The sequence below is a fragment of the Petaurus breviceps genome, unplaced genomic scaffold (assembly GCF_028583685.1).
Source record: "Petaurus breviceps papuanus isolate PSGF00001 unplaced genomic scaffold, PetGlider_PUasm1.0 90760, whole genome shotgun sequence".
Taxonomy (NCBI): Eukaryota; Metazoa; Chordata; class Mammalia; order Diprotodontia; family Petauridae; genus Petaurus; species Petaurus breviceps.
Window position 1 is genome coordinate 202,945 of NW_027187338.1, and position 13,936 is coordinate 216,880.

General features: G+C 40.8%; 2 protein-coding genes across 2 annotated transcripts in view; both read right to left on the reverse strand.

Annotated features, from left to right (window-relative positions):
* The window catches only part of LOC138146178 (NACHT, LRR and PYD domains-containing protein 10-like), a 294,893-nt gene that overhangs the window by 66,568 nt on the left and 214,389 nt on the right, over positions 1-13,936 (reverse strand). The window lies entirely within an intron of this gene.
* Positions 1-13,936, reverse strand: part of CSMD2 (CUB and Sushi multiple domains 2) — a 1,071,431-nt gene that overhangs the window by 18,933 nt on the left and 1,038,562 nt on the right. Inside the window, exons 68-70 of the mRNA XM_069067881.1 lie at positions 12,901-12,991; positions 7,834-7,972; positions 7,443-7,653 (exon numbers count right to left, since the gene is read on the reverse strand). Of these exons, the coding sequence (XP_068923982.1) occupies positions 7,494-7,653; positions 7,834-7,972; positions 12,901-12,991 (390 nt within the window). The 3' untranslated portion in view covers positions 7,443-7,493. The remainder of the gene's footprint in view (positions 1-7,442; positions 7,654-7,833; positions 7,973-12,900; positions 12,992-13,936) is intronic.

A 13,936-nucleotide genomic window follows, 5' to 3' on the forward strand; every position in this document is an offset into this window, starting at 1 on the left:
GGATGTTCATCATCACCACTCTTACTCAGTATTGTACTAGAAATGTCAACTTTAGCAATAAGAGAAGAAAAATAAATTGGCACTCTGTCCACTGTGCCACCTAGCTGCCCTAACAACAAATAACAACCAAATTTAGAATAAGAATCATCTCAAGTCTAGTTAAGATCCCCTGAAGGGATGAGAGTTAAGATTCTATGATCTAGTCTCCTCTCTTTTCCCTATTTTCCACAGGACTAGGATATTTGATCAGAGAGAAATCCTTTTGATTACTGTGAGTCACAAGTAACCTGTTAGGAGAAAACCCTTGAGAAGAATGGTCAGAGGAATTGAGAGGTTTTAAGACAATGATTCGGCAAAGGTATTCTCAAAAGATTTAGTAATTATTGTTCTATTAGAAGAAAAAGAACATCAGTCCTAATCTGCGTAACTATGTGGTAACATTTTCTTTGTTTAAGATTCTTATAAATTTTACTTCACAATATCTTATCTGAGGGCATTGGAATAATGATAAATTAATTTTTTAAAAATATTTTCTGGGCCTCTTCCTCATGATAGGTCATGGGGAAGAGAATAAATCCCTGTTCCTATCCTAAGACATCTCCATGTTTGATTAAATTTTGGATGAGATTTTTCATCACAAACAGCTGAGAGCTCGGCCATGATTTTCCCACTTGCAAGCATCTTCCTCCCCACTTTGATGGAGAGACAGGCACCCATCAGAGATTTTTTTCTAGTGGTCTCCAGACTAGGTGGGGAATGACTGCTCTAAATGGGCTGAATCTGGAAGGGAGATGTGTTCTTTAGATGGGAACAGGAACGGAAAGGGGCGGTGTCACCAATGGCCCCCCAGGTCGAGGAGAGAACAGTTATAAAAACCACCCATGAATGGCTCGAGGTAAGCTGACTCTAGATAACCCTTCTGGGTCACTAATTCATGAAGTTTTAATTATAAGATTAAAACCTGGGGGTCACAGTGATGGCCTCTGGTTAAAATTATGGATTGACTTGACTCTGGGATGAGGGCACCATCTAGTGAGCTCCACCAGGACGAAAGGAGACATTTCTCCTATAATCTGAGGGGTTTTAACCCCAGGGCAGGCCTGACCAGCTGCCGGCTGTGGTCGTTTCCAGCAGCTGTGGTCATTTCCAGATTTATCAACACACAGATGCAAAGGACAAAGTGAGAGGTCAGTGCAGTATGGACTTTGGGACCCAGTAGTTGGGAGTGCCTCAGCTTTTGCCCCCAGGGTGAGAAGCCCCTGTGGTGCAGCCGCAACTGCCACGTGGCAGGTTCAGCTCCTGGCATGCAGAGTGTAGGGGGACCAAGCAACCTGTCTGAGAGGTAATCGCTCTTGCTTTAACCTGCTTGGATCTGGATTGCGGTCTAGGGTGGAGGTCCTGGGGTGTGCGTCCAGCTTGCCAGAGCATGTGGAGGCTTCAGCAAGGGCTCCCAACTAATACCTCCGGCAGCTGAGAAAACCCCAGCATTTGGGACGGAAGCTCTCCTGTCTGGTAGCAGAGTTCTACTGTGGCAAAAAGCCCAAAAGTCAAGTAACTGAGTGGCTACATGCCCAGGCAAAGGAAACAAAGCAAACAAAAGAAACCAACATTAGATTCTTATTTTGGGGACAAAAAGGATCAAGGCATGGAACAGGAGGAAGACAGCCAAGTCAGAACTCCTGCAACAAAAACATCAAAGGAAAATATGAGCTGGTTACAGGCCACAGAGGACCTTAAGAAGCAAATAAGAGAAGTGCAGGAAAAATTGGGAAGAGAAATGAGAACAATGCAAGAAAATTACAAAATGAGAGTCAACAGCCTGATTGAGGAAAATAACACCTTAAAAAACAGACTAACTCAAATGGCAAAAGAGGCTCAAAAAGGCAATGAGGAGAAGAATGCCTTAAAAAGCCAAATTTGCCAGATGGAAAAAGAATCTAAAAAACTCACTGAAGAGAATAATTCCTTCAGAATTAGATTGATGCAAATGGAAGCTAATGACTTTATGAGAAATCAAGATGCTATTAAATAGATCCAAACAAATGAAAGGATAGAAGGCAATGTGAAATATCTCTTTGGAAAAACCACTGACCTGGAAAATAGATCCCGGAGAGATAATTTAAAAATTATTGGACTACCTGAAAGCCATGATCAAAGAAAGAACCTAGAAATCATGCTCCAAGAAATTCTCAAGGAAAACTGCCCTGATGATTTAGAACCAGAAGGGAAAATAGAGCTTGAAAGAATCCACCAATCACCTCCTGAAAAAGATCCCAAAAAGAAAACTCTTAGGAATATTACAGCTAGGTTCCGAAATTCCCAGATCAAGGAGAGAAGCAGCCAGGAAGAAACAATTTGAATATTGTAGAAACACAATCAGGATAACCCAGGATCTGGCAGCTTCTACAATGAGGTATTGAAGGGCTTGGAATATAATATTCCAGAGGACAAAGGAGCTGGGATTAAAACAAAGAATCACCTACCCAGCAAAACTGAGTATCGTGTTTCAGGGGAAAATATGGTCATTCCGTGGAATAGAGGACTTTCAAGCATTCTTGATGAAAAACCAGAGTTGAATAGAAAATTTGACATTCAGATACAAGAAGCAAGAGAAGCTTGAGAAGGTAAACAGGAAAAAGAAATCATAAGCCATTGATCAAAGTGGAACTATTAACATTCTTACATGGAAAAACAATAATTGTAACTGATGAAACTTTTCTCAGTATGAAAACAGTTGAAGGGAATATATACTGGTGTATGAATACATATGTAAATGTGTGTATACAGGTATACATAGAGGGCACAGGACCAATTTAAGAGGAAGGGATGATACTTAAAAGGTGAAATTAAGAGGTGAGAGAGCAATATAATGAGAGGAGATGGGGAGAGACAGAATGGGGGTAAACTATCTCATATAGAAGAGGCAAGGGAAAATGGTTACAATGGAGGGGAAGAATAGGAAGGCAAAAGGGAATGGGTCAACCTTATTCTCAATGAATTTGGCTCGGGGAGGGAATGAAATACACACTAAATAGGGTATCTTACCCTACAGGATAGTAGGGGGGGGAAGGGAATGAGAGGGGGGATGATAGAAGGGAGGGCAGGCTTGAGGGGAGGGAAGTTGGAAGCACCCACTTTTGAAAAGGGACAGGATCAAAGTAGAGGATAGAACTAGTGGGAGGTGAGATAGGAGAGTCTTTTACAATATATCAACTATGTTAATGTTTTACATAAGCTACACATGTACAACCTATACTGAACTGTTTATCTTTCCAGTAAGGGCAGGTGATGAGGGAGGACAGGAATGAATCTGGAATTCAAAGTTTTAAAATCAAATGTTTAAACATATATATATATATATATATGTATATATTTATATGTGTGTGTATATATATATATATACACACGTGTGTGTGTGTATGTATACTATACTATTTTACATGTAATTGGGAAATAAGATATACAGGCACTGGGGCATAGAGATCCACCATGCCCTACTGGAAAAGTCAAAGGGAGTATGAGAGAAGATATGGGAGAGAGCAGACTGGAGGAGGGAATATACTGTGGGACTGCTATTTTGGGGCGGTGGGTAGGGGAAAAATGGGGAGAAATGTGTTACTCAAAATCTGGCGGAAATAAATGATGTAAATCAAAAATTAATAAAGCTCTTGAAAAATGAAAAAAAAAGATAATTTTAGAAAAGATGTTTTGAAAGATCTTGTGTGATAATTTCTGAAAGTCTTATAAAGTTTTCAATTGAATTATTGTTAAACTAAAGCAATAAGTTGTAAAGCAGAAGAGATCTTGCTGTTTTAATCTGAATTTTTGGATATTGCATGGCATAAGCAAACTTAACATTTGTAATTGAATGTATAAGTAAAAGATTTAGATTCCTGAAGATATCTTATTTTATGGTTAAGTCTGTAAAGGAAAGCTGAATAAACTGGATAATAGGTTTGAGGGATTTGGAAAGATAAGAAGGTTTGGGGACAAATGGGGATTATTCAAGCCCCTCCTGTTTCCAGATAGTTGATATTAATTTTAGATGGTTAAGTATATTGAGAGAGCATGAGGAAGTTTTGGGAAGGCAGAAAGATTTGTAATTTGATTTTGTAACTAATAGCTCAATCAAATTTTAGATGGCCCTATCTGAAGAACACAAGTTTATACTTATTTGATATTTAATAATTTGGGGGACTGTAAATTTTACTATTATTCTAAGCCTTAATTACAGGAATCATTGTCATAAAAGCCAATAATGGGATGGCAGAGGCTGCAGGATGCAAACTGCTCAAGGTGGATGTCTGTGCTTGGAAAAGTTTGGAGACAAACTCGGACACTGCCCAGGTGTGATCTCTCTGACTTTATTTCCCAATTGTGCAAAGTTTTCTTTCTGAAAAGGAAACCCCCCACCTATTTATACTTGAGTCCTGCTTTCAGCACCTGGTGGCTATCTGAATGACTACCAGAAATGACTCATGCCTGGAATCAAACAGAGCTAAGGAAGCTTTCCTTCTGACAAGGTTTATGACATTGTCCCTCTTTTTCTTCTATAGCAAATTCACTAAGAAGTAATATTCAGGGACAAATAAATGAAAAAATATAGAGATAACATCCTTCAAAGAAGGAGATGATTAGTAATAAGGCGAAATGTAATGAAATAGATGCCTAATTGACCAGGATAGTAAAGTTTGAGGAGAGCAACAGTACCACATTTATATGACTCCTCTAGAGTTAAATGCAGATGTATAAAAATTGGCTTTTAAAAAATTTTTCTATTATGTGAATTTAAGCTTTGAGCATGTTTGAGAATAAGATCTGAGGTTTGGATTTTAGCACGAGGGCCGTATAAGATGGAGGTAAGGGTAAAACTAATGTTACTTTATTAAAGCATCTGTCCGATAATTTCACAAAGAGCAGATGAAATCATTTTTTTTTAAGAAAATATTTTCGTATTTTAAAAGATTCCTATACCAGGTACAGGATTAAAGAAAGGTGGAAATAACAAAGAATAAATAAACTGAAAATTCTCTGATATTTCAAAATATGAAACTAATCTTAAGTGATTGTGCTAATTTATATTAAATCAGAATTATTGGGTAACCCCTATATTTGAACTGGAGAAGCAGAATTCCCTTTTTAAATTTTGTAACTATAGAGGCATCCGGGATTCAAAAGTGTTGTTTAAATGAAACAGGTCTCTGGGATACAAGGAATTGTATGTTAATAATGATTCTTGTATAATTTGTGTTTAAGTTTTCTTGCTTATCTTGGTAACATGTAATTGTGTACCTGCCTTAATGTAATCATATCATTTTGTAAAACTGTGAGAAAATCTTATTTTATTGCTTGAGCCTAGCCCTGTGTGGCTAATAAAAACCGAACTATTTGTTTATACTGTTTAGACCTAGTCTTGCACAACTGGAAATCTGGACCTTTATATGTACCTTTGGTGTTAGAACTCTTGTCAGGTCTGGCTGGCTGTGCCAGCTTGTACGTATTCTATGTATGAACTCTAGGCATCTGAGGATCACCCCTCCTGAGCCAAGGGATCTGAAGAAGACGACATCAGATGCAGACAGCTTTCCCAAGAGTCCGGACCTGGCCTTTACTAGGATTGTTTCTTTCCTGTACACCCCATTTTGGGAAGATGAGCAATCAAGTGAGAAGTTTTCATAGACTGAAGAGAAAGGGGAGATTGCGGTAGGGGAGAGAGGGAGTGAAAACTTCTCAGAACTTCCCTCTCCCTTCCCGCACTCCTCTGCTATTAATCAGCAGCAAGCCCTTCCAGGAGGCTTTCAGATTTCCCGCCTCTTCAGGCCCCTCCTCCTTTTCCCTTGCTGTCAATCAGCCTCCTTGGTGGGTTCCTCTGTTGTTTACCATTGGGGAAGATTTTCATGCTGAGCCCACCCCACCCCCACCCTCCAACCAATGGGAGAAGGGATCCCATTAGGGTATAAATTCTTGTTCTGCCTTTTGTAAAATGCCTCTTCCTCATGATAGGTCATAGGGAAGACCGCCCTCTTCACCCGGGGAAGAGAATAAATTTCTGTTCCTATTAAAAAAAAATTTATTTTCTGGCAGATTTGTACCTATAACAAAGAGAATCATACTATTTTTTTTTTCCTTTGGAAGTTGCATTAAAAGAAGCACAGCATGCAAAGAAACAGCCCTGCTCTCTTCTGCAGTGGTCAGACAACATCTGGAGCATTTTAACATTTTAGTAAGAACACTGAAAAACTGGAACACAAACAGAGGACAAATTGGATGGTGAGGAGGCTGAGAACTGTGTTTTGTAAGGGGAAGTAAAGGAAATAGAGATGTTTAGCTTGGAATAGAAAAAAATATAGGAAGCAAGATTATGGCCTTCAAAATCTGAAGCATAGTCATAAGAAAGAAGGGGTAAGGATAGTCTGTATTGCCTAAGAAGTCAGAAACATCTGTAGCGTTTTTCTCCCTTCCCTGATAATGATCATGGTTGCTTTGGGAACTAAGAAAGTGAATGAACAAAGAAAGGGATATTGTCTTGGGAGATAGGGAGAGATGCTGGTAAATTCAAAGAATGCTATAGAGCTTTTGTTGATAAAGGGATAGGTAACAGAAGATTAAAAAGAAAAATCCTGAGAGTAGATCTGCTTGCCTTGGGGCTTGGTGGATTTAGTGAATCCACGGCCTTTCCCTTGCAGTCTGAGGATAAGGACAAGACAAAACAAACAGAAGAAAACAAGTTTTTTAGGAAGCCAAAACAGAAAGGGTATGAGGCAGAACAAGTTGGACCCTGATGAAAAGAACTGATCATTATTGCTCTAATTAAGTACTGAGTATTTGTTCTCTAATTAAGATTCAGTTCAACATGTTTGCAATTATGGACCAGGTATAGACAGAGACTATGCCCTTCTACTCAAGGCTGAAGTTGATGCCTGACTTTTGCAGAGAAGAAATAAGAGAGCAGCTACATTTCTGAATCTCTTATCCTTATAGACAAGATGAAAAAAACGGAATAAATAATAGTTACATGCCCAGAACCGCAGAATAGTCATTATTACATGTTAGCTTAAGGTGGGTGGTTTCTACTAGACATTCTCAGATATCAGTAATGGTGGATTAAGGCACAGGTGTTATATTTACAATATTCACGGATGACTTAAAGCTGGAAAGGACAGCTAACAAATTGTATTACAACTGGGATACAGAAAGATCTCAAGAGGCTAGAATGAGGTATTAATTATAACAAGGGAAACTGGATAGGAACAATTATAAAGTACTACAGTTGGAATAAAAAAAATTGTGTGCATCTGGACATAAGTTCTGTACCTCTGGATGAGAGGTACTGTCCATTTAAAATTGTTCATGAGTGTGTTCATGTGTGCGTGAGAAGGAAGTTATTACAAAGCCTCCTGAGGGGGGCTGAGAGTTCTCTTCCGCCCCCATTGCCCCCTCACCAGCTGCCGAAGATGGCGCTCTCCTTGGCAACAGCAGCAGCACAGTGCCTGCTATACAGCTGTGCACACTGTGCTGACTGTGAACTCGGCCTCAGGAGCCATGATGTCTGCAGGCTGGAGGTTGCGGTCATACATGGGGTTTTCAAAGGTGGCCCGGACATTGGTGTTTTCATGGCCAGCATAGCCATTAAATGGGACTTTGGGTCGCCGCCTGGAGGGAAGGTAAGGGAAAGAAAGACAGGTGGAGGGCAGGGACAAAGGAGAAAAGAGACAAAGTCAGATCACTTCCTTACAGAACCAGGCACCTGTTCTGGCCAATGTGACTGAGAGCTGTCTGGCATATCTTCCTAGCCCCAGATCCCCAGCTGCAGCTTTCTCCGAAGCCTCATACCTGTGTTTATAGAGATAGAGCACGAAGCCAGCAATGATGAGACCAATGAAAGGCACGAGGATGGCTGCGGCCACAGAACTGCTGTTGGAAGCCAAGTGACGGCCAATGGACTCAGGGTCTGTCTCCAGCCGGCTGAGGTCTGTAATGGTCAAATCCAAAGTCACAATCATAGTCACAGTGAGAGCCTAATTGTTCAGCCTGGGGTAGTTGTTGCTAGAATATTATTCAAGCACCTGGTGTCAGAAAAACCCTGGTTTGTGTCCTAAGAAAACTCAAGTCCTTGGTTAACCATCTAATTTTTGGACCATAGCACCAGAAAACTCTAAGGGGTATCCATGGTTAGGGGAATTCACGAATCTAAGCTAAAGGAACACATTGTGACCAACAGAATTATTGGTTAAAGTCCCTCGTTCTCACTTGAAAAGGGCTTTATTTTTCCAGTCCTGTACAAAAGAGTGAAAGACAAAATTTGTTTTCCTCTTTACTAGAGCATCCCTACCTTCCCCACCTAAGCCTAGGTAATAATAAGCTAGATTATTCTGATGACATAAGGTGTGTCCCTACCCATACTCCCTTTCTCTTCTCCCTTCTCCCCATCCCAAAACACACAAACACATTTAAATTTATGATCTTTAGCTGGGGCAATAAATCTTCTCAACTCTGCCCAACTCCTCTCAACATCCTACATCTGAATCATCAGGTCTAGTCTGGGTATGATGAGGGACAGAGAATTCAGTTCAACAAACAGTTACAGAAAACCTACTATTGTGCAAGGCAGTGTGGTAGGTGATGGCAAAAAAAAAAAAGAAAGAAAGGCAACTGACAAAGGATAAAACAAAACAGCTGCTGTCCTTACGTAATTTACTGGGAAAATGTACACATGCTATAATGAAGACACATGATATAATGAAGAACATCCTCGTAGTCAGAGCTGTGCTTGTGATGTCCCTAGAAGAGATGAGACTTGCCCACCAGCAGAAGCTTAAGTGGAGATGCTGTAGCTCAGGGGGCATCAAATGCCTTCAGGCTTCAGGTAAAGGTTTGACTAAATGCCCTTTCAATTCTCTTCTTCTTCATATTTTTTGGCTCTAGGCTTTACCTCCCCAGTGAAGAGACAGCAGATCTGGAGCTAGGTGTCAACATAATCAGAACTAAGCCACATTTAAATGAAGTCTACTCCAGCACACACACCAGCCTGAGAAAATAAGGCACAGGAGGTGTGAACTACGACGTATCTGTTGCAGACCTCATGACACAGGGTCACAACTTCCCAGCCCTTTGGTGAATTTTTTGCTTCAGATCACAAGCACCTTCACGGTAGAACCCCAAGGCATGAAACCTCTCCTAGGGATACAAACAGGAGTGTGCTGAAGCCAGCTCAAATCACCTTGTGAGAGCAGACTCTTCAATTTTCAGCATGAACATTTACACTTCGGAAATCAGCAAATGTCACAAAATCAGAACTGGATGTACTGTTTAGTTGATTGTCTAGACTTAATAAAGTGCTAGAGAAAATGTTAATAATGAAAATTAAACTTAAAAGAATGTTGTGTACACAGTTTTCCTCCCTGAAGAGCTGATTGTTAATCATTCACCAGTATACCACTGAACTCACAACATGGGAAGACACAAAAATTGATACATAGGGAAAACTTCATTGTTCTGCAACAGAGGTCCTTTCACTTTCTTCTTCTCTGACAACACACTTGGCACTATACTTATAGAATAAGAACCAATTTAGGGAACATCCGCCCAGATACCTGGTACATCTTTGTTTTGATAACGTAATAGTAGGAAAGGCTGATGTACTGATGCTGATTAGTACTATCAGCAGCAACTGCATACCTTCCAACAGCTGTCCCCTTCTCCTTGATTGTGGCAACAGTTAGAAGGGACATTAGAAATCAACCAGTCCAATTTCCTCATTTTAAGTTGTTATTCTACTCAAAGAGCTCTCTCAAAGGTCACCAACAACTTACTAATTACCAAATAAATTTGGACTTATTTTAATAATCAGCCTTCTTGATCTTTCTACAACATGTGCTACTGCTGAGCACCCCTCTGTCTGGATACTCTCTCCTCCACAAGCTTCCCAGACCCCACATTCTCCTGGTTCTCCTCTTGCCTTTTTAATTCAAATTCACTGCTGTTTCTTCCTCTTCCCGACTCATTAAGATGTCTGTTTCATGAGGTTTTCTCCCTCACTTTTTCTTCCCTCTACACTTTTTCCCTTCACAGTACAATTCACTCACTAAACTGTCATCTTAATAAAGACGATTCTGAAAATAGACTATTTCCAGCCCTGACCTTCCTTTGAATAGTCAAACTTCTATCCATGGCTTCTAAGACTTGTAGGTTTCCAGAGCTGGGAGGGACCTCAGGGGTCAACTAGTTTAAATTCTACCTGAAAAGGAATCCCTACCACAATAAATTGGGTCATTTAGCCTTTGCTTTATCTATATTCTGGACTCTACTTCCACATTACCAACTGCCTTCTAGGCATTTAGATCTGGATATCCCATAGGCATCTCAAATGTCCAAAAATATGTCTGAAATAGAACTCCTTACCTTTTTCCTCAAACCTACCCTTCTTCCTTACTACCACATTTCTCTTGAGGGCACCATTATTCTTTCAATGACTTAGGTTTCTTGCCTAGGAGTTATTCTGTATTTCTCAGTCTTCCTTGACCCATATATCAGTCAGTCACTAAGTTTAGTCAATTTTACCTCCTCAACATCTTCACATCTCAAGTCTCCTCACCACTCACACAGCTTTCATTCAAGTTTTTGGGGCACTATTACCTCCCCCCATTTTATGGATAAAGAAACTGAAGCTTTGAGAGATTAACATAGCGAGTATGACAGGTGAGGTGTAAACTAGCATAAATCTTCTGGTTCCAAGTCCAAAACGCTATCCATTACACCATGCTTCTGTCACTACTACCACCTGCGTATAGGCCCTCATTTCCATCCAGCTGGATAACTGCTATTGTCTCTTAACAGTTCTATCTCCATTCTTCTCTTCTTCTAAACTCATTTTCAGGTGCTACCAGGTTAATCTTACTCATGCATAGTTCTGATCATATCATTCTTTTGCAAAAAACCATACAATGAATCCTTGAGTCCTTTCTGCCTCATGAATATCAACTGATTAATCAACTAGCATTTATTAGATGACAGCCATTGTGGTAGGCACTGGGGACATAAAGGAAAAAATTAAGCAATCCTTGCTCTTCAAGAGCTTACAATCTAAGCTGGAGGCAACACTGTGTGTGTGTATACATATATATGCATTTTATTTATGTACATAAATAGTGAGGAGGGAAGGTGAAAGGGAGGGGAGGAAGCATATTCAAAACAGGTACAAGGTGATTTTGGGGTCAAGGAACTAGAAGTTGGGAAGATCAAGAAAGGTTTCATAAGGAAATATATTTTGCATGACTACACATGTATAACCTATGTCAAATTGCTTGCCTTCTAAATGGGAGGGAGGGGAATACGGGAGGGAAAGAATCTGGAACTCAAGATTTGAAAAACAAGAATGCTAAAAATTGTTTTTACATGTAATTGGGAAAAATAAAATATTAAATTTTTTAAAAGGCTTCACATAAAAACCTGTAATAGCCAAGCTGTGAAAGAAACCATGGATTCTATAAGCTGGAGGTGAGGAAGGAGCCGGCCGAGGGGACAGGCGGGACACAGGTGTACAGAAGGGAGCTGCAGTGCTGTGTATAAGGAACAGTGAAGCAGGCCATTTTGGCTTGACAATAACAATAATTGCTCACATTTATAGAGCTTTAAAGTTTGTCAGGTGCTTCACATAGATGATCTTATTTGATCCTCACAACAACCCTGGGTTCTAGGTGAAAGCTAAGGTCTTCCTGACTCCCAGTCCAGCACTCTATTCACTGCTTTGCCTGGGGTGAAGGGATTATGTATCACAAGTATAGAAAGGGAGGTTGAGACCATGGCCTAAAACTTTTTAAGGCCAAACTGAGGACTCTGGACTGGATCCTAGAGATAACAGGGAGCCACTGGAATATATCGGTTAGAGCACTAACACAGTCAGATCCGCATTATAGGAAAAATAAAGAAAGAGTAAAGCTCAAATGTCCTAGCTTTCCATCAAACCCCTCCACAATCCTGTAAGTGCACCCTCTACTCCACCCCTAGCCCCAATCCTTCCAGCCTTAATTTGTACCACAGCCTTGCGTATATTCTGTGTTCCAGTGAAATGGCACTGGGTTCCTTCCCACCTAATGCCACATGTTTGTTCTCTCACAGCATCCTGACCTATCTTTAAATAACACTGGAAAGCCAATGAGCTCCTTCACAAAGGCTTCCCTCAGCCTTGAGTCAGCAGTGGCCACCTGGCTGGACTTGACAGAGTACCTGATGATACTTATGTGAGCCAGCTGCTGGCACAGTGGACAGTGCTGGACTTGGAGTCAGGAAGCCCTAAGTTTGAATACTGTGATTATGAGAGAATCTCAGTCTCAGGAAATTTATCAGTCTCAGTTTCCTCATCTGTAAAACAGGGAAAATAACAGTACTTATCTCTCAGGGTTGGCTGTGAGGCTCAAATGAAATCACATGCAAAATCACTCTGCAAACCTTTAAGTGTTATATAAACACTAACGACTTAGTATATCATTCTCATCACGTATATATACTATCTTCCAGTAAGATGGTGGTTTCCACAAGGGCAAGGGACCACGCGCTATCAGAATTTTGTAAATCCTCAAGCAGTAAGCACAGTGTTCTTCATGCAGCAGGTGCTGAGTTGATGTTTGTTAAACTGAATTAACCTCAGGACTTCCTCCTCCTGGGTCAGTTCTCTGTTTCTACCACATCACACTTCTTCTATGTATCTTCTATCAGGCCACGACAGAGCTAAGTGACAGAGAAGTTTCTCCTGTAACCCACGGCATGCCTTGTAAGCTTAATTAGTGGGATTTGGAGATAAATATGGCTCTTGTGAGAATAGAACATCAACCGAGGCAATACAAATTTGTCTTTCCTCATCTATATTCAAGTGTGGTCAGATATTCCTTAAACAAACTTTACCAATTCTCTGCAGGCCAAAATGCCCGAAGTCTTGGCCTCGGACAAAGCCCTGGTACACAAAGGTGCCGCCTCCTGAAGACTCTGAAGAGACCTACAACATTGAAGAGGTGAAAGTGGGAGGGGGAGGAGAGAAGAGGGGGAAGTAGAGAAGGAGGGGGGAGGATAAAGAGAAAAGTCAAATGGTCAGGAATTCCTGCTTATTCACTCACACAAACACAAATGTACACATTCATACCCAGACATTCTTAAAATTTAAATTAATTTCATACACAGATGCACAGATTTATGCAGACACAGACATAAATATGAGAATAGAGACACAGAAAATGGCCAAACATCCCATTATCTCTGCTAAGAAAACCCCAAATGGGGTCACAAAGAGCTGGACATGTAAAAAACAACTGAACAACATAGTTAAACTCACATAGACATACACATTCAGAGCCACAGGGTCCACTTTCCCTCAGACAGACACATACGTGGACATCCCCTTCAAACACACATTCACACAGGTACTAAAATGGTAAAACGAAATGACTCCCTTATTCCCACAGTCAAGCTCACTTCTCCTTCCTCTTACAGTTAGAGAGACTGGGTGAGTCTGGTTTTGCCTCATTGTCCCACTTCATCATGAACCTTCACAAAATGTCAACACAAAGGAAAGGTGGCTAGAAATTGATGCCCTGAGATGTCTGGGAGCAGAGGGAGTAGCTTTTCCTGGGCCACCTGCCAGGATCAGCATTCTCACTCACTGTTTGTGGCCTCAGACAACCCTAACTCCTCTGCCTAGGGGACCCCTTTGGCTCTACACTCAGTTCATCTTCAGGTATTACTTTTCCAGCACTCTACAGGAAGATTTGTACACAAGCTATATGCCCTAAGGGGACCATCTTCTGGACCACATCTGGTTCGGAAGGCCAAGCCAACCCTATGCAGCAGCATGGACTGATGCCTTCCCCTTGCCCCAGTTCAAGCTGGTGGGGCATGGGACAGAATATTGTGTCTGAAGACTGAGGTCTGAAGCCCCAAAAGGGAG